The 18,770-nt window shown below is 42.3% G+C and overlaps 3 protein-coding genes across 6 annotated transcripts; 1 reads left to right on the top strand and 2 right to left on the bottom strand.

The window, feature by feature from the left end:
• Window positions 1–499: 499 nt before the first annotated feature.
• Window positions 500–5,762, top strand: LOC115684864 (potassium transporter 2-like). Of its 4 annotated transcripts, none has more exons than XM_056306545.1 (10): window positions 501–806; window positions 968–1,195; window positions 1,369–1,600; window positions 1,689–1,934; window positions 2,034–2,087; window positions 3,039–3,299; window positions 3,534–3,586; window positions 3,682–3,799; window positions 3,997–4,251; window positions 4,387–5,762. In XM_056306545.1, exons 2-10 carry the CDS (start codon window positions 1,157–1,159, stop codon window positions 5,508–5,510), a joined length of 2,382 nt encoding a protein of 793 aa, XP_056162520.1. In that variant the 5' UTR covers window positions 501–806; window positions 968–1,156; the 3' UTR covers window positions 5,511–5,762. The 4 variants fall into 4 exon arrangements, with proteins under 4 accessions (XP_056162522.1, XP_056162520.1, XP_030465657.1 ...); XM_030609797.2 differs by having other exon boundaries at window positions 928–1,195; XM_056306547.1 differs by lacking the exon at window positions 2,034–2,087 and having other exon boundaries at window positions 500–806; window positions 928–1,195.
• Window positions 5,763–5,912: 150 nt separating this feature from the next.
• Window positions 5,913–9,645, bottom strand: LOC115684867 (uroporphyrinogen decarboxylase). The gene is made up of 6 exons (XM_030609801.2): window positions 9,350–9,645; window positions 8,689–8,813; window positions 8,073–8,183; window positions 7,412–7,600; window positions 6,762–6,887; window positions 5,913–6,621 (listed from the first exon to the last, which is right to left on the bottom strand). The coding sequence occupies exons 1-6, from the start codon at window positions 9,489–9,491 to the stop codon at window positions 6,106–6,108; spliced, it is 1,209 nt and encodes a 402-aa protein (XP_030465661.1). The 5' UTR covers window positions 9,492–9,645; the 3' UTR covers window positions 5,913–6,105.
• A 1,734-nt stretch (window positions 9,646–11,379) lies between these two features.
• On the bottom strand, window positions 11,380–15,847 carry LOC115684868 (5-amino-6-(5-phospho-D-ribitylamino)uracil phosphatase, chloroplastic). The gene is made up of 11 exons (XM_030609802.2): window positions 15,622–15,847; window positions 15,357–15,509; window positions 14,733–14,801; window positions 14,524–14,628; window positions 14,109–14,163; window positions 13,517–13,590; window positions 12,926–13,006; window positions 12,698–12,838; window positions 12,330–12,395; window positions 11,774–11,883; window positions 11,380–11,641 (listed from the first exon to the last, which is right to left on the bottom strand). The coding sequence occupies exons 1-11, from the start codon at window positions 15,724–15,726 to the stop codon at window positions 11,470–11,472; spliced, it is 1,131 nt and encodes a 376-aa protein (XP_030465662.1). The 5' UTR covers window positions 15,727–15,847; the 3' UTR covers window positions 11,380–11,469.
• Between the last annotated feature and the right edge of the window lie 2,923 nt (window positions 15,848–18,770).

Below are 18,770 nucleotides of genomic sequence, written 5' to 3'. Positions count from 1 at the left end.
GCTATGTCCTCAAAGCTGTGATCTCGATCTTTTGCATTGCCTGAAATCAAAATTTGCACTCCACTTTCGTCTTCTTCTTTTTTTTTTTTTGGCTATGTTTGCTCTGCTCTTGAGCAAGTGTAATTGACCTACCACCACCACCAAAAACCACCAGTCATCAGTCATTTAACCCGTTTTTGGCAAGCGAAAATGAATTGAAAAAGGCCTCTCGGTTGGTGAGATTTGAAAGATCATTCTTGCATATAAAAAAGAGGAAGATCTTGATAATTGGTCAGCAAGAATATACGAAAGGTCAGTAAAATAATAATGAAACCAAATAAGCAAAAGTAATACGTGCACGGAGTCTGAAAGTGGGCGGTCTTTAGTTTGTCCCCCTAAATTCAGCTTTATTTGCGTGCCTGGCCGCTGGTTGGCGGTGATTGATTATACTTCTTAAAAATGGAACTGTTGTTCAAAATCAGATCACATGATGGTACTGCGTTTCTAGTCTCATTCCTTCAGTTTCATCCAAATCGTCCTGTTCTGCCCGTGAGCATTTTAACTCTGCAGAAAGGGCAAAAGAGAAAAGAAAAAGAAAAGAAAGATTACATTGGACTGTCAAAATTCGAAGCTTCCTCCCGTTTTTCTTCTCACCTTCGCCTTTCTTGTCCCTCAAATGGTCACTTATGTGGATGGGTCTAGATGTGTCACGTCGGTTTCTATGAGCCTTGAGAGATAAGAGCAAGAATTTCGACAAGTACTGAAACAGGATTTGAATGAGGGCCCTATTGCATTTATGAGACTTGCACTGGAGTGTTTCTAAGGCAGTTGAGTTTCGATTCTTTTGTTTATTTTTATTTGTTTTTGAGTTTAACAGTGTTCAGTGACTGGTGGGTGGCTTGGTTTTTATTTGCATTCTTTATGAGCTTCGTGTGGGCTTCTTGATAGGTGAACGAATTTGATCTGCTTATGCATTTTTGGCCTCCAGCTGTGAGAAGAAAGATGGGTGAGAGATGAATGGCTTCTCAATTTCATCCACAGAGTCTTACTCTGAGAAGCTCTTATTCTGGATGAGTGCATCATCCTCCAGGAAGATCTAGTGCAGATCTGCTGCTAAGTGTCTCAGTCCCCACAAAGCATTGCATACTGAAGATTGAAGAGCTTGAGCTTGAAAAGCATGGATCTTGATTGTGGGAGATGCTGGAAATCTTCTAAGGTTGGTCAGTTTACTTTTTTCTTGCAAATGACATGGGAGGTCGACTATTAATTTCGACTGCTGTAATGCCATGTTGATTCAGTAAAACTTACAAAGTACAATAACAGCTCTTTAGTTTATCATGAATATTGGTTGGAGAGTTCTGATATCGCTGCTTTCTGAGTGAAATTCAGGAGTCCTGGAAGACAATAATGCTATTAGCTTATCAAAGCCTTGGTGTGGTGTATGGTGACCTGAGCATATCCCCATTGTATGTTTATGAGAGCACGTTTGCAGAAGACATTCAACACTCGGAAACCAATGAAGAGATATACGGCGTTCTTTCATTCGTCTTCTGGACGCTCACTTTAGTTCCCTTGTTCAAGTATGTGTTCATAGTTCTTCGAGCCGACGATAATGGCGAGGGTAAGCACTTAGGACATTGCAATAATTCTCGATCAGCTAATCTTTCTGGATTTCTTATATGTTGTGTCGGCAACGGTATGTCTTCCAGGTGGTACTTTTGCACTGTATTCATTGATATGTAGACATGTCAAGGTGAGCCTTCTGCCAAACAGACAGGTTGCTGATGAAGAGCTCTCCACTTATAAACTAGAGCATCCTCCGGAGAATAAGAACACCTCGAAATTTAAAACTTTGCTAGAGAGGCACAAACGCTTACACACGGCTTTGTTGATCTTGGTCCTCCTTGGAACTTGTATGGTCATCGGAGACGGGCTACTCACTCCGGCCATCTCCGGTAAGCTTTTCTTTTTTCTGTTGAAAAAAATTCTTGCTTGACACATAAACAAGACTTGAATCCTTTTCTCTTTTCTTACCTTTTTGTTTTTCGGTGTAGTCTTCTCTGCTGTTTCTGGCCTTGAGTTATCCATGTCCAAGGAGCACCATCAGTGTAAGGCATTATCAGCTTGCTTTTTCTTTACCGAGTTTGTCTGATTAATTGTTTGTAATGAGCAAAAGCCGGCTCGATGTCAGTTGCTGAAAATTGAGTGTTTGATTGGGGTCAAGTCATCTAATTTGAGTCAATGTATTTTCATCGCATCTCTCCATGGCTTTCGTGGATAATATATTATAAGCAGTAGAGTTTTTTTTTTTTTTGGTAAGCAGTAGAGTTTGTATCTCTGATTCTTGAAAGTAATGACTGGATCATGTTGCTCTATCCTAGATGGTGTGGGGAAAAAGGGCTATCTGGTATGAACAGTAGGGACCATTCCCAAGTTGGGGACCAAACTGCTCATATTCTCTCCTCTGTTTAGCCATCTGTCTTAATCCTCAGTCCAGAAGATTCTTAATGAATTTTCGTCTCTAATAGGAGGCCAAAGAAAATTTAAACTTATGCTATGCCATAATCAAATATATATGCATATTACAAGCTATATAACATGTGCAAGCATCAGAATACAACATCTTCCTCAAACATTAATTAAACAGAACTTACATCTTTCGGGAAATTTGTATAAGTATACTTGTAGTTTTTATGATATGAACACCCCCGGCATTGTTTCGACGATGCATGCTCTTGGCTACGTCTACATGTGTTCCCCGCTTAAAATCAATGAAACCTCTTTTCATGGAAAGGCAATTGTGTGACCATTTACCTCGGAAGTTGTTTCTCACTGATTCCATGGTAAGGTCTTCTACAGTTTTCATATTCTGGATTCTGATCGGAGAAAACTTCCCTCACAAAAAATTCTATTAGCGGAGCAAGCATCTGCAGATAATTCTTAATCGTTCCATTCTCTCTCCTCTTTTCATCGTCAGCTGATGTTGCACGCCTTAGAAAGAGGATTTATTGGCTACATTTTTCTGTCTAAATTTTGTAATTCAATTCCCTTTATTGCAGATGCTGTCGTTCCCATTACTTGTTTCATACTGGTCTGTCTATTTGCTCTTCAACACTATGGCACGCATCGAATTGGATTCTTATTTGCACCTGTCGTATTGACCTGGTTGCTGTGCATTAGTGCCCTTGGCTTGTACAACATTCTGCACTGGAACCCACACGTCTATCAGGCGCTTTCTCCTTATTATATGTTCAAGTTCTTGAGGAAGACCAGGATGGGCGGGTGGATGTCTCTGGGAGGAGTCTTACTGTGCATAACAGGTATATTTTTTTGGGCCAGATAGAACATGTGTTTCTAGTGGTAATGAAACGATTTCGATCCTTTAATTTATTTCATGCATTGGTACCCTCGGTTGTCGATCTTCTGACAGTATGATTTGATGTTCCCTGTTGCTGACATTGAACTCCTAGTTATCTAGTATCTAGGGACTAAAAAGCTCAATTCACTTCATGTTTATAACCATCAGATGACAGAAATTGGTTCAATTTATGCAGGATCTGAAGCTATGTTTGCTGATCTTGGCCACTTCTCATACACAGCAATTCAGGTTCTCCTCAGCTACTATCAGTCCGCATCAATCTTTTGCTTGGGAAATGTTCAATTTGCCAATGGAGTCACAGTTCATGTTTATTCTGGTTGCAGATTGCTTTCACCTTTCTAGTTTATCCAGCTCTCATATTGGCGTACATGGGTCAGGCTGCTTACCTCTCCAAGCATCATCACATCCGAAACCAAATCAGTTTCTACCACTCAGTTCCAGGTATAGCCCTCCCTCTTCTTCTGAACTAGAGTTTGTATACAGATACTTGATTTGAACAAACATAATTTTCACTTTCTTTTGAACTAGTCATGATTCTGTTAAGAAAGTGGCATGAATGCTCATTGAATTGACCTATATAGACCATCCATTCTACTGTTAAAAGATGTATAGATTAAATGACACAATTTTATCTGCAGAAAGTGTGAGATGGCCTGTTCTTGTATTAGCCATTCTTGCCTCTGTGGTGGGAAGCCAAGCGATCATCAGTGGGACGTTCTCCATAATAAACCAAAGTCAATCGCTCGGTTGTTTTCCGAGGGTCAAAGTCGTCCACACATCGGACAAGATCCATGGGCAGATTTATATCCCTGAGATCAACTGGATGCTCATGATCCTCTGCATTGCTGTGACCATTGGATTCAGAGACATAAAACACATGGGAAATGCTTCAGGTAAATCATGGCTTGTATGCCTCCATCCCTACTGAAAATCGCTTCATCAAATTGTTTAGGCCCTGGCAAAACTAAACCTGACACGAGCTAACTCGTTGGTCTAAATTTGGTTGAACTACTTTCTCCACGATGCAGGTCTGGCAGTAATGACAGTAATGCTGGTAACCACATGCCTCACATCCCTGGTCATAATTCTCTGTTGGCACAAACCTCCCATTTTGTCTCTCTGCTTTCTACTCTTTTTCGGCTCAATCGAGCTGCTCTACTTCTCAGCATCACTGACCAAGTTTGCCGAGGGCGCATGGCTTCCCATCCTCCTAGCGCTCTTCCTCATGACCATAATGTTTGTTTGGCATTATGCCTCCATTAAAAAGTATGAGTTTGACCTCCACAACAAGGTTTCACTAGAGTGGCTTCTAGCCTTGGGTCCAAGCTTGGGAATCGCTCGAGTCCCCGGAATAGGCGTAGTTTTCACTGATCTCATCTCAGGAATTCCCGCTAACTTCTCCCGCTTTGTCACCAACCTCCCGGCATTCCACCGCATTCTCGTCTTTGTGTGTCTAAAGTCAGTGCCTGTGCCTCATGTGCCACCTGCCGAGCGGTATCTTGTGGGCCGTGTGGGGCCTTCATCACACCGTTCCTACCGATGCATCGTTCGGTATGGCTACCGAGATGTCCACCAGGACGTGGATTCTTTTGAAGCTGAGCTAGTCGACAGACTTGCTGAGTTCATACACTTGGACTGGACTGAGAGAAACACAATCGGTTCTTGCGTCAAGGATGATTGTCCCAGTTCCAGTGGATCTGTGTCAAGCGAGTGTAGATGGGCAGTGATAGGGAAAGTTTCGATCACTGGAGCCCCAGCTTACGACCTTGGAGAAAGCCCGGGGCCTGCAAGTGTATCTCTTGGCATTCCAAGCATAGAAAGTTCAGCTGATGTCATAGAAATGGAGCCCGTGGTTGTTGTGAAAAAGAACGTGAGATTTGCCCTTGATGATGTATCCGAGTCCGATTCAAGGACCGAGATAGAGAAGCAGATGCGAGAAGAACTGGGTGATCTGTTAGCAGCTCAGCAATCAGGGACTGCATTCATACTTGGACAGTCGCACGTTCGAGCAAAACAAGGATCATCTGTTCTGAAAAGATTGGCCATCAATTTTGGCTACAATTTTCTGAGGAGAAATTGTAGGGGACAAGATGTGGCACTGAAAGTGCCTCCAGCGTCTCTCCTTGAGGTTGGGATGGTATATGTTGTGTAAGAAATACCCTCTGTAATAGACTAATCAACTTGAGCAGTTTCTCGTACGGACTAATACATACTAGGAAACATTCTCAACAGAGAGTTAAAGAAACGGCCAGTGGTTAACACGTTAGTACACGTGTTCTCAAATCTATGGCAGGCGAGTTTATATATGTATATAGAGGAGAGCTTTTGGACTGTACTAATCCAGAAAGACACAACATAGGAGATTTTTGGACTGTAAGTATGCACACTCACTTTCAGGAGGAAATCTAAGGCAAAACATATTTTCATACAAGAAGGCAAGAAGGCAATCTTCATACAACTATTCAACAGACTTGAACGTCTTTGGAAAGCTCTCTCAAAACTAAAGCGTTAAATCAATTGCTTGCAAACATAAATTTTCGTGGTAGATGGGATCTTACTTATGCGATTCATCTACTTTCTCCCCCAAAAAGAATTGTACAAATTGCATTTGTCCTCGATATGATTATCACTTCCCCAAATGGACAGCTAGAGATTACAGACTACATCCAAAGAAACAAAGAAGATTGAAAATGAAGAGCAGAACAGCACCATGATCAGTAAGAAGGGTTGCTATCTCACATTGGCTGCTAATATCGAATATCTTTCGCAACTTCAAAAAAGTGAGCAACATTTTCCTCCGGTGTACCTACTTTAATGCCATGACCAAGATTCAAGATATGTTTCCCTTTACCAGCTTTCCTCACAGTATCATGTATCCGCTTGGTAATGAACTCCTTTGATCCAAAGAGGACCCCCGGGTCCACGTTTCCCTGGACGGCCACGTCAGCTCCCAGTCGCCTCCTACCTTCTGCCATGTCGACTGTCCAATCCAAGCTGACAACGTCAACGCCTGTCAAGGCTAGCCTCTCGAGCAAGCCGCCAGATCCACTAGCATAAAGAATTAGAGGGAGATTTGGATGGCTTTGCTTCACAGAATCCACAATTTGCTTCAAGTAAGGCAAGCTGAACTCCTCAAAATCTACGGGACTGAGCTCTGTGGCCCATGAATCAAAGATCTGAACAGCCTGAGCTCCACTGTCAGCTTGGAACTTGATGTACTTCTCCATGGAGGTTGCAAATTTCTCAAGTAATGCATGTAGTACCTGACACAAAATTCTGTCAATCTGATCACTAGTGCCAAAAATCTCATTAAACTGAGTGTGGTGGAATTGCAAATGCAGCCGTCTCGCAAAGCACTGAGCTCAAGTAAATTATAAAGGTAAAAGAAATATCCCATGACTACCTTGGGTTGCGAGAAAGCTAATTTCTTTATCTTTGTGAAGTTCTTTGATGAACCACCTTCTATTACATAAGATGCTAAAGTAAAAGGAGCACCGACAAAACCCAAGACAGCTGCTTCATTGTCCACCTGCAAATCATACACTTGGTTACCATAGCCCAACAATTCCAATGCGGATTGGTTTCCTCAAAATCAGTTAAGTCTAACACATATATTTTGTTATATTATAGTCTGTATTTTGGTTGTGTCATGCACATAGAAGTTATCATGAAGAGAAGTGGTATCGTGAATGAAACAGTTGAAGCGAACTTAACAGCCAACACCAATAATTCTACTGGTTTTTCGCTGAAGCCTTTTTCCCATCGATATATGTGTACGAAGTTTGGAATATCTCCTTGGTTACTGCGATCATTTTGGTAGTAAATAGTATGACTAAGTATTCATGGCAAGCATAGCAAAGTCTTTGTTAAAGATTGACCTTTTTAAAACTAACTCTTGCATTATTGTCAAACAATTTGGTCTCATGCATAAAACATGGGGCAACTATATCAAATGCATAGCACCGCAATGCAGTGACAAGTTTCAAATAGGTAAACAAGCACAAAGATAGATCACAAAGATGCGGATAAATTCTAAGAAATGCAGACAGAGACCTCTTTTCGCAAAATCTTCAATGCTTCTCTCACATACGGCACTGAATCTTCAGGAGTAAATTCTCTTACTTGATCGACATCAGCAATTGTCTGTACCGGATTGAAGATGATAGGACCCTTACCTTTGACAATGTCAAATGGTATATTCATCCCTGTAAGAGGGGTGAGAATGTCCGAGAACAAAATAACCTACACGAATGAATATATATCAGTATGTAAGTATAGGAAGATAGAGAAATGACACATCACAAGACGGTATAGATTCTAGTTATGAACACTGCACTCTTTCACAGAAAAAATCTAGTCAATTGTAAAGCTGAAAGTTAGCTTTGCATTAAACTAAGCAGTCAACTTAAGCGCGTCACAACTTTTCCTTTTGAGTTGAACGGTTGTGATTCACTGAAAATATTGTAATTTACAGTTCAATGTGGTTGCATCTCATTTTCAAGGTTATATTGACCAAATTACAAATATTTGGCTTAAATTTTACTAGCATGGCCAAGCATGAAAGTATCCCTTTCTGATAGAGCTCATCTAAGCTTAACAGCAGAACAGTATTTAAGAAGGATATTCTCACCAGAGGAGAAACGTAGCGCACACACTTACGACCCGACAAATTCTATGCAGAAAATGTAGGGAAACATTCTTCGGAGATACTTACCCCGTCAGGCTTAAAGACATTCCATGGCTGCAAGGATATTTCCACTACAAGGTCAACATTCTCAGATCTTTCACGAAAGGAGGGATACCTCTCACAGATATTTTGGTAACTCTGTAACAAGTAATTTTCAGCAAAGTGAAACAAGTTAGACACTGGGAAAGAATATAGAATCGGTAGAAGCAAATATCCGATGCATACAAGAGAACCAGCAATACAAGAGAATTGGCAACAGTGACAGAGAAAACCATTTCAGAGTAAAGTGCTCTCGATAACACAACCGGTAATGCAAGTCTGAGCAGGAGAAAGAGATGTGGAAGTACATTACAACTCTCAGCAGAGTTGATCATAATTTTCACTCGGTCGAAGCACACAAACGAGTTTATGATTATCTCATTTTCCCTCGAGAATTTATCAGCATTTCCTGGTCAGGAGTTTGCATAAAATTTAGGTTGCTACTGCCAGACGCTGCTCAAGCAAATTTCACTAAGTAAAGACAGGAAATACCAAGAAATGGGAACTCGAGCAACCCCCGAAAGTCACAAACGGAGACAGAATCAGTAGACTGCAAAAAACAAAACTGCTGCAGAAACAGAGATTCGAGTAAAGATAGACCTGCCTTCATGTACCTCCCCGCTTGTCTCATGAGCCAAACCGGAGGTCTTTCTACCTCTTTTCCACGAACAGCATTAAGCAATAACGGCTCGGAAACGCATGTAGCTGCCATTGGTTCTGCCACAATCCCTGCAAGTAATTTCGTATCATTGTGCATCAGACATAACTATTTCCAAGAATCAATAAAATGATCAGGCATCTAGCATATCTATCCCACCCTAGAAGAACCTACCGGTGTACTAAAATGCAATCCATAAATCCCGTTCATGTCAAATTACATCCGCAGGTGCCACGAAATGCAAAATCCCTCAGATTAAACGGATACAATTTACATTTCGAAGAGAATACCCGAGAAAAAAGTACAACAAGCAGCTGAATTATCCGAATAGGCATCCATTGACTTTCTTGAAAGCGTACCACTTATGGCATTGACATTACATTGCCAAAAATCAATATTTATCAGCTGCCCGGTAACCCAAATGGAGGTTTTAGATTTCAGTCACCAAGATCAGAGCTGGGGCTCTCGGGACAGACAAAAAGACTTGAAATTTCGCTTCTTCTGTATATTTCTCATACATAGGTTTCAGCCATCAAACCAAAAGAAGAGTTCCATCTGAATCACAGTGCAATTACGGAGAGAGAGAAGGAAATCAAATGGGTGTTACCTCCGAGAGCGCAGGCGACTCTGCTCTTGGGTCTTGAATTGGGGACGAGAACGAAGGAAGAGGGCGAGGATCTTGTTTGGGTGGTGTAGACAGGTGACGAAGAAGCCATTGTCGAGGAGCTGTAGCAATGGAAGCAAGACATGTTGGTTGACCGCGTACAAGAATCAGCAGGACCCGAGTGCGCAGTTCATTGCCGCCATCGCCATCACCACCATCATCATCATCAGCTTCATCGTAAATGGAATGGAGGGATTTGAGGACGATAAGATAAGGGGAAGGGGGGGCTCCATATCCAGAAGCGTAATTTCGACAGATCCAGCAAGCATCCTCGTTCTTGCCATGTCAGCTTTCGAACATCTCGGGGTTGGTCCCACTAGCTTCCTCGCCTCGAAAAACTGCAAGAGTTTTTTTTTTGTTCGAAAAAAAAGAAAGAAATGGCACGAATAGTCCATAAATTTTGGCCTAATCCGTAATATAGTCAATGAACTTTTAATTTATGTAATGTAGTTTCTAAACTTTAGCTTAATGTTCAATGTGGTTTCTGAACTTTCGGTACATGTTTAATTTAGCCCATGAACTATATGAAAATGTTCAATGTAGTACCTAAACTTGAATTAATTGAAGGATTATATTGAACATTTTCATATGGTTCAAAGACTATATTGAATATATACCAAAAGTCTAGATACCACATTGTACAAAGTAAAAGTTCAGGGACCACATTGAATATTAAGCTAAAGTTTATGGACTATATCGAACAAATTAAAAGCTCATGAACCACATTGCACATTGAACTAAAGTTCAGAGACTGTCTGTGTCATTATCCCTTATAGAGATGAAGTTAACCCCGAGGACCTATGAGTTAAATTGCCAAAATATCTGTTAAATACTAATCAGGCATGATCCATTGTTTCTGCAGCATCCATAGATTTTTATGGCAAGTTCTTAATAATCCGAGTTTCGAATGCTTAGTATGTGAAACGAAAGAGAGATACTTTACATGGTCCTCCTAATCATGTTAGTTTCTTCGATTGTCACATGAGAAAAAATAAATAACTTTCAATTATAGACATTTAAATATGTGTAAAATAATGATAAGTTGTTTAGCTTGAAAATACGGTACGGGGAGAGGCAATCAGTGCTCGCGATTCCCTCTTGCTGTTAAGATCCTACACTTGCTACTCCCAAAGGTTTATAGCTGGCAAGCCCGTTGCCACAACCTTATCAAGATTTAGCAATTAGGAAATCTCTCCACACGAGATATGTCCAACTAGGCAACGCAACATGAGTCATTTATAGGCTCGCTCACAATGAGCATCGAACGCGTCTCCACATGATGAAATCATCTGAGGAAAATAGCATCCTTTTAAGTTTATCAACTAAAGCCGCATTTTCTTGTTGAAGCTATGAAGTCGGGCTCGCCAATCTCAGCCCTCTGCAGACCGAAGATGGTGCAGAATAATTATCATTTTAATTGAACCTTCTATAGCGGATATAACATCCTTATAGTAACGCTCAGAGGGGATTGCCAGCACCGTTTACCTTCTCATCTTTTTTTTCTGTCGATGAAAAACCCACATGGGTAAGTAAACTACTCCCGTATCATTTTTGTCAAGGAAGACACGGGCCACTTGAACTTTTCAGTGCCTAGTCACATTGATTTACCAATTGATTTTGTAAAGCAAAACAGGACAACCTTGTGCTCATTTTCAAGCTTTCGTCTATATCTGCCTCTCCAGAAGACAATCGAACTTATCTCTTAATGCGGCTTACTAGAGGATTATCAGCGAATATGAAATCCTCGATCTGAAGAAAGTCAACCGCACCAGCACTATGATATCAAGTATGCTCGTCACGTCTATGGTTGAGTTCGAATCAACAAAGAGGAATCGTAACCCAATTTTGATCTAGATAGACTGATGACAATCCCTATTCCCTATATTGTTACAGAAGCAAATGCGCTGTAACTGTTAGCTGAACTTTGAGATACACGAGCCAGAAAGAGTAAAGACTGACATATTTTTTCCATCTGACAAAGAAAATATAAAGAAAATTTAACGTAGAAATGGGTACATAGAGGATGGTTTGCTTAATTACAGAATGATATCTAGACAAACGAATCAAAAAATTGGATCCTCCACAGTGAGTTTCCTTTTGGGATGTTCTCTCTCTGCAAACTGCTTTTGTAAGTCCATGAAAGTGGATCCCTTGTTGGCGAATAATCTGCGGAGGTTAATCACTGAAAGCTCATTGAAGCTGGCGACAGCAAGATCTGCCTGCTCCAAATCATACCTGCACAGCCTCACAGCGATCAACTTCCGAAACTCATTGTCTTATGTTTATGCTCTTTCCAATCCAAAGATAGAAGCAGGAAGAGAAATGGAGGAGGCGGAGAAATGGCTATGAAATCGAATGGATACATACGCTGGGTGAGCACCTATTAAGGCAATGGCCATCATCGTACAGTTGTGAGCAGCAGTTACGCCTCTGGGGTCACCTTCGAATACTATACACTTTGATGGTTTGCGGTCCAGCTGCAACAAATAGAATGGATTATAAGAAGATCGACTTCCTAAAGTTCCACCGAAACCCCTTAAGAAGTCCATCATATTTGTTAAAATATCCCATACTGTTTGTTTATAGTGTTTCGATGGGCCTTACATTCATGTAGTCTCCTTCCACCTGTCGGTTTAAACATTTAGATTACGTTTCGGAATCAGATTCCTCAACAATTTACATTGCATGTGCGGCTCCCCATTTGCACAGCTCCTTATCTGGCTTGCACCTCAAAGGGGTGGGACCTTATATTCGTGTACTCTCCCTCATTCTATTAATTTAAATTTTTGAGTTGGCTTTCTAACAATTCTCATGAGTAATGTAACAATCTCATAACAGCTCACCCAAAGCAAAAAATACCGTGAGTTCCATACCTAGAATCAACCAAATGCTGTAAAAGTAGACTGGGGATGTCTTAACGCACCTTCAAAGCAGCTGAAAGAAATCTATGAGCTATCGACTCCATGCCATCTTCTTCTGTAACTACTGCCTGTAGATGATAGAGAGAATAACTGCTGTAAGAATGATAAATTCAGTATTGAGTTTTCCTGCTTTGTATTGAGAATGCTGCTCTTTCTGCATTTTTTTTTTTTTTGGGACCTTTTCTACAGTGCTCCTGTACTGGGGCTTTAAGTGGACAGATAATAATGAAACTAGCGAAAGCCATAGAATGTCACACAGCCTTTGGAGCTCACGAGAAAAATGACAAATTTGCTGTTAAAGCTCAAGTTCGTGATTATCACACTTAATGGCGCCATCAAAAGAAACAAATGCTACAAGGCCATTGCCTACCTGAAAATACTTGGCTAGCTTCATGCGGTCGAGTGCCTCAATCATAGTTTTCCGATCCAGACTAGAAACAATAGCACAAGGGACGCGAGCCGTATGGACTGCATCCATCCATTCTTTAAGTCCCTCCATAGGTTCTCTTAGCTGGATGCCAAAACATGTCAATCATATCGCGATTAACTCATGGTCATGGAGACAAATGTGTCAATAAAATCAATAACTTGCTCTCACTTCAAGAAGATTATCATAATATAACTGGGCAAGCCTCGACTTTAATCTATCTTCCTCACTTTCTTCATCCCACAGCAAAACCTGAGAATTTGTCAACACTTGTTACGAACCGCCATCTTGGAATATGAAACATAAAAATCCTCTAGAAACAACAGCTTCAAAGGCAAAAAAGGACTTTGCACAGGAGTTGTCAAAGGTAATCATGATTTGAATCAAAGATTCCGGTAACTAAAGGGTAAAAAATTTCAAATCCAAATGGGCATCCCATTTGTAAGGGGAGCTGATATATTTGAAAATGTTCAATCACTAGTCTCGTATGATAAAAAAATTCAACAGACTATTGCAACACTGACCCTTTAAAGTTTCAACCTATTTTAGCTAGATGAATAGGTGCCCCATTTTGCTACAAAGGTGTACAAGGAGAAAAGAGCACAGTTCAGCAATTTCTTCAAGCACAAGCACGTAAGATATATCGAATCTCTTTTCCCCTTCTTCATTCCCATACTAATGTAGATAAGTAGAGGGCAAAGATGCATCTCATCCAAGGCAACAAGAAGATAAAGAATACCAAAAGAGACCGTGATTGCAAACCTTATGTAGAACGTGATCAGCACCTGCATGAAGCATGAGCTTTTGTAATCGGATGTCCTCAGGTAATTCCTTGCCTGAAAAACGAAAACCAATGAACTACGTTTTGAAATTTTCATTTCACCTGCTTCATAAGATTCTTAAAAGCAGCATCCTGTGTTCTAGAATAATTGTTTTTCATTTTGATCATCAATCAAAGATTTTGATTTCTGTCGATGGCTTGTAGAAGTAAAAGATACCACAAAAATTTCTCACTCAGATTTTGCATTAAATCCTATCACTACCAATCCTGTGATTCTAGGAGTAGTGAAAGTTCTCATTGACAGGTTGACAATCTAACAGAATCAATCCAAAAGCCTTACTTAAGCATATTTCTCGATATACATATAAGGAAAGAGAAGAACCATGAAGTTAGAGCATGAACCCCAAACTTTGCTGCTTAAACTTGTTAAGAACTTCCATTTCAGGCACGAAGATAAGTCCTCATGATTAACCAATGGTATTCCAAATTTATGACCAAGAGATACTTCATGCCTACACTCAAGTTATTCTACTGACAGTTTTTAGGGCATACTGGTGGGAAAGTAACACATACCCTCTTCGATGGCCAGCTGCTTCCATGCTTTCAACTTCAGAGACTGGGTATCTACCTGATATTGGAGTGCAATACATAAGAACTTGAATAAGTATTGGAGAAAGTTATAACTTACAACTTTAACTACTGAGATATTAATCACCTAAGGTACGCAACTGTATGAAATCGTCAGTTTTTAGTGTTTGATATATGGAGTCCATTTGTTTACCTTCACTTTTGGGACTTTTTATCATAAAGAAGAATTGGCAATAGAAAATTAATCAGTTTGCAAGTTACCAGAAAGCATTCATTCAGAAATCAATGGTGAACCGAAAAGCTCCACATATCTGATTCTGACCAATCACACCCCAAAGCAAATCAATTCAGCATCTTAAAAATATAATAGATGTACAAGGCTGGAGTCAAAAAGCGTTACCACCACATTGTCCCAGGAGAAAATAAGCCCGTAAGCTTCATCTGGTTTCATCGCATATCGTATACGTTGAAGAAACCCTTCTTGTAGTCTGTCATTTAGAAAATCCTACCACAGGAAGGCAGCCCATGAAACATAGAGAAAGCTCATCAAAACCCAAAACAGTCACAAAATAGAGACACAGGTTGACAAAATAAGCAAGAGAATGCTACCACATCCATCTTCAGAGGGCCATCCGTTCTAAACGTCTCAAAACCCTCCCCATACTCCGCTCCGATTGCCTGATAACCACAAAATCAAACAAACAAATCAAAACACACTTACCGGCGTACTTGCGCCTACACACCGAAAAAATCAAGAACAGTGCTCTAGGCACCCAAACAATCCACCAACTTTGTGCTGACCAATAAAATTGCTCTAGGCCCCCAAAAATCCAACAATTTTGGCCAAACAAATATGCAAAACAAGCCCGCGAGCATCAGAAAAAGAACAACAGAAGATTGTTCGAGTTAACTTTCAATTCATTACAAGCTAATACAAGCACATAAGACGACGACCCATTTATGTGAATTTTCCCAAACAAAGAAATACAGCAGTATCATAAGCACAACACAGAAGGAGCTCAGAATCTTTTTTTCTATTTCTTCCTCATAATTAGGAGAAGAATATACCATAACTACAAGCACAGCACAGAACGAACTCAGTTTCTTTCTCTCTTTGCAGATAACTAGAACGAGCTCAGCTTCTCTATTAAAAATCCCGTAACTTAGGAACAGATGCACCCCAAAAATTAACCTAAAAAAAGGCCTCAAATTCAAAGCAACGGACTAGCTTACCTCCTGCATGAAGAGCCTGTTAGGCGCAACCGCGAAGCCATTAACGGAGGCGCTATCTTCGGAGCCGCCGCCGTAGCCGCCGCCGCCGCCGCCGCCGCAGGCGCTTCGAACCACCGAGCGATGCCGGCACCGGCCCCCCTTCGGCTTCCATTTCTGCCACAACAAAAAAGCAAGAAGGAAGCTAATAAACGAATCGCCAATAGACGGGAAAAGTGAGAACCGGACTCGACGGGACGCCAGAAGAAAGGGGGCGAGGCGAACGCACGGAGAAATTGAGCTCGAAGGGGGACTTGTGTTGCGATAGCTTCGAGATCGGCTTCGGAGGGAGCAGCAGGGAAGAGGAGCTCGCGAAATTGCAGGAGGACTCCATCGGAGCGATTCTCGCAGAGACGATGGAGCTCAGGATTTCATCGAAGAAGACGATGACGCGCTCTCTCTGTGCTCCGCGATGCTTCGAGCTTTTCACGAGAAAATAGTTTCGATTATTTTTTCGCCGCGCGAGAAGGAAAAGGAAAAAGAAAAATATAGGAGGAGCTCGCCACGTCATGCCGGGTCACGGACCGTACATGTGGATAAACACGTGACGTGAGGAAAAAAAAGGGAAAAAGCTTTTCCTTCTTCCGATATCTTGTGTAACGATGGCGCTAGGGGTAGTCACGGCCACGGGCCGGTTTTGGCCCGGAACCGGCCCGGTCAAACCCGGGACCGGCCCGTTGACCGGGCCCGCGGTTCCGAACCGGCCCGTGACCTACGGGCCCGGTTCCAGTTCCAATAATTTTGGAACTGGCCCAGAACCGGCGGTTCCGGGCCCGGTTCAAAAAAAAAAAAAATTTGCTGCTGTCGTGTGTGGTGAGAAAATCATTTTAGACTTTTTAGTCCCCCCTCTCTCTCTCTCACGTGCTCTGTTGCTCTGCATCTTCTTCTTCTCCTTCTCCTTCTTCTTCTTCTTCTTCTTCTTCTTCTTCTCCTCCGCTCGCGGCTCGCCCCTGTTTTCCCAGATCTAACCCCCGCCGCCGTCGCCCCCACCCATGGCCGCAGCCGCCGACGCCGACGCCGACGCCGACGCCGCCTCCTCCTTCCCCCTCGCTACCCTGCGCCTCCTCCCCTTTTCTCCTCCGCCCGCCCCCCGTCTCCCCAGATCTAACCCCCGCCGCCGCCGCCCCCCCATGGCCGCAGCTACCGACGCCGACGCCCCCTCCTCCTCCCCTCCTCCCGACCCCGGAGGAGGAGGAGCCCCCGCTCCTCCTCCCTGTCCCCATCCCCATCCCCGTCCCCGTCCCCCTCCCGGCCCCCTCCTTCTCCCCCTCGCCGCCACCCCCGTCTCCCGCTTCATCTCCTCGCAGCCTTGAACGCCGCCTTCGCCACCGTGGCCAAGGCCGCGAAGCCCGAGCGACGATCGACAGAGGACCAGGCCTGCAATTTTTATTTTATAATTATTTTATTAATTTTTAAATAAGGAACCGGCCGGAACCGAAACCGGCCCGGAACCGCCGGTTTCGAATCGGAACCGGAATCGGAACCGCCCCCTTGCGGTTCCGGTTCCAGTTCATACGTGGTCATGAACCGGAACCGCCGGTTCCTGAACCGTGGCCATGACTAGCTAGGGGTGATCGGTTCTAGGGTGGGTAGGGTCCAGACCTGGAACCTACCCTATTTTCCCTAGAACCTGTTTTGGAACCTACCCTGTTTTTCCGGTTCGGTTTCAGAGTCTACCTAGTAACCTGTTTTTTTTTCTTTTCTTGGTTACAGAAATTCGAAGCAAAATAAACAATCCACAAAGAGGTCCCAAAGTATATCACACTTGTCCTCCAGCATCAAATCGACAGTGTTAAAGATTAGGTAAAAGCATAAGACGCTCTAAGTACACAAGCGCACAAAATTTGGCAGTAAGCCACTTCAGTGATGCAATATAAGCATTAGTGCCAATAATTATTCCACCCTCTCAACAAAAATAACTATTCAGAAAAATTATATACACCAATCAACCACCATGGGCATGGTATAACCAAGCTCAAAATTTCGAAAAACTATCAAAAGATATAATAATGATGTCATCAGAACAAAAAAGTCCTCACCATGAGCAATTGCACTAGTGGACTGCGTGGGCTCCTCACTTTCATCAGCATCGTGACAAAGTTAAAAAAGAGAAGATCCGCTCGCTGAGATTGACATGTGCTAAGAACTCTACGGCTATATGGACATCCACATTAACCATAACATAATCTGCTTCATATTACAATTCCATCCAAGCTTAAAGTCTAAATTTATTAACGATGACCAGTATCAAGTTTGAATGACTTCACTATTACCCTTGTTTAATCATAGCAGCAAATGAAAAACAGTAAATGGGCACAAGAAAAATGATTAACTCTATTTTATTTCCAAAATCATGCGGATGTCCAAAACCAAGTGGCACAGAGCGACCTAATTACATCTCATTTAGCTGACCACTAAGACGATTGCATGAGAAGAATCAGTTATTCCAAAGATCTTCAAAAATTAAGTCAACCATTTGAAACTTGACCTGGTAATTTGCTCACAACACAACTTGTACTGTTTGCAGAAGTTATGTTTGATGTCGCGCTAAATAGGCAATCAAGCTAAGCAAATACCCATAATCAAAACTCCAGCTTCAATAATCTTTTCTTATCTATCTTAACTTTTCTCACATCATAGCAAGAGTAAAACAAAATAGATAATCAGGATGAAAGAACAATGGCTCAAACAATAAGTAGGAAATCTGAAAAGTTGACTCCAACTTTCAGACTGCATCCTCCAACAGCTACTCCCATAAAGCATACATGTCTACTGTGAAGAAAATGTAAAACGCAGGTGTTGCCTATCTACAAACGTTGACTTTATGCCACCGGCAAACGCTAAAAGATGTCATCTTTCAGTTTAAAGGTAAAAGATTTCAAGTCTTCATCATAAGGAAAGGAGAATGCGGGTCCCTGAGGTTTGAACTTGACCACATCACCGATCCTTCCTACTTTTCATTAACATGAAAAAGGGACTTGCTTTGTGCAAAAAATTAGAACTTTTCTTGAACTCAGCTCTCACCGGGTGTATTGAGCAACAGCATTGCGAAATTGCAAGCATAAGACTATAAACCCGTTTGCAAGCATAAGACTATAAACTGCGGCGACGAGCGGCGAGCCCCCCGCGGGCGACGAGCGGCGAGCACCCCGCGGCGACGAGCTGCGAGCACCCCGTGGTGACGAGCGGCGAGCAGCTGCGGCGACGAGCCAAGCCGCGGCGACGAGCGGCGAGCACCCCGCGGGCGACGAGCGGCGAGCACCCCGTGGGCGACGAGCGGCGAGTAGCCGCGGCGATGAGCCAAGCCGCGGCGACGAGCTCTTGCGGGTGGGTTTTTACTAAAAAGGGCAAGAAGAGAGTCAAGACTCGAGACTGAGA

The sequence above is a fragment of the Syzygium oleosum genome, unplaced genomic scaffold (assembly GCF_021117445.2).
Source record: "Syzygium oleosum isolate NSW1041296 unplaced genomic scaffold, Sole_v2.1 Sole_v2.02, whole genome shotgun sequence".
In the NCBI taxonomy this organism is placed as follows: domain Eukaryota; kingdom Viridiplantae; phylum Streptophyta; class Magnoliopsida; order Myrtales; family Myrtaceae; genus Syzygium; species Syzygium oleosum.
Note: the sequence above shows the minus strand (reverse complement) of the source record. Positions and strands in the feature narration are given on the sequence as shown.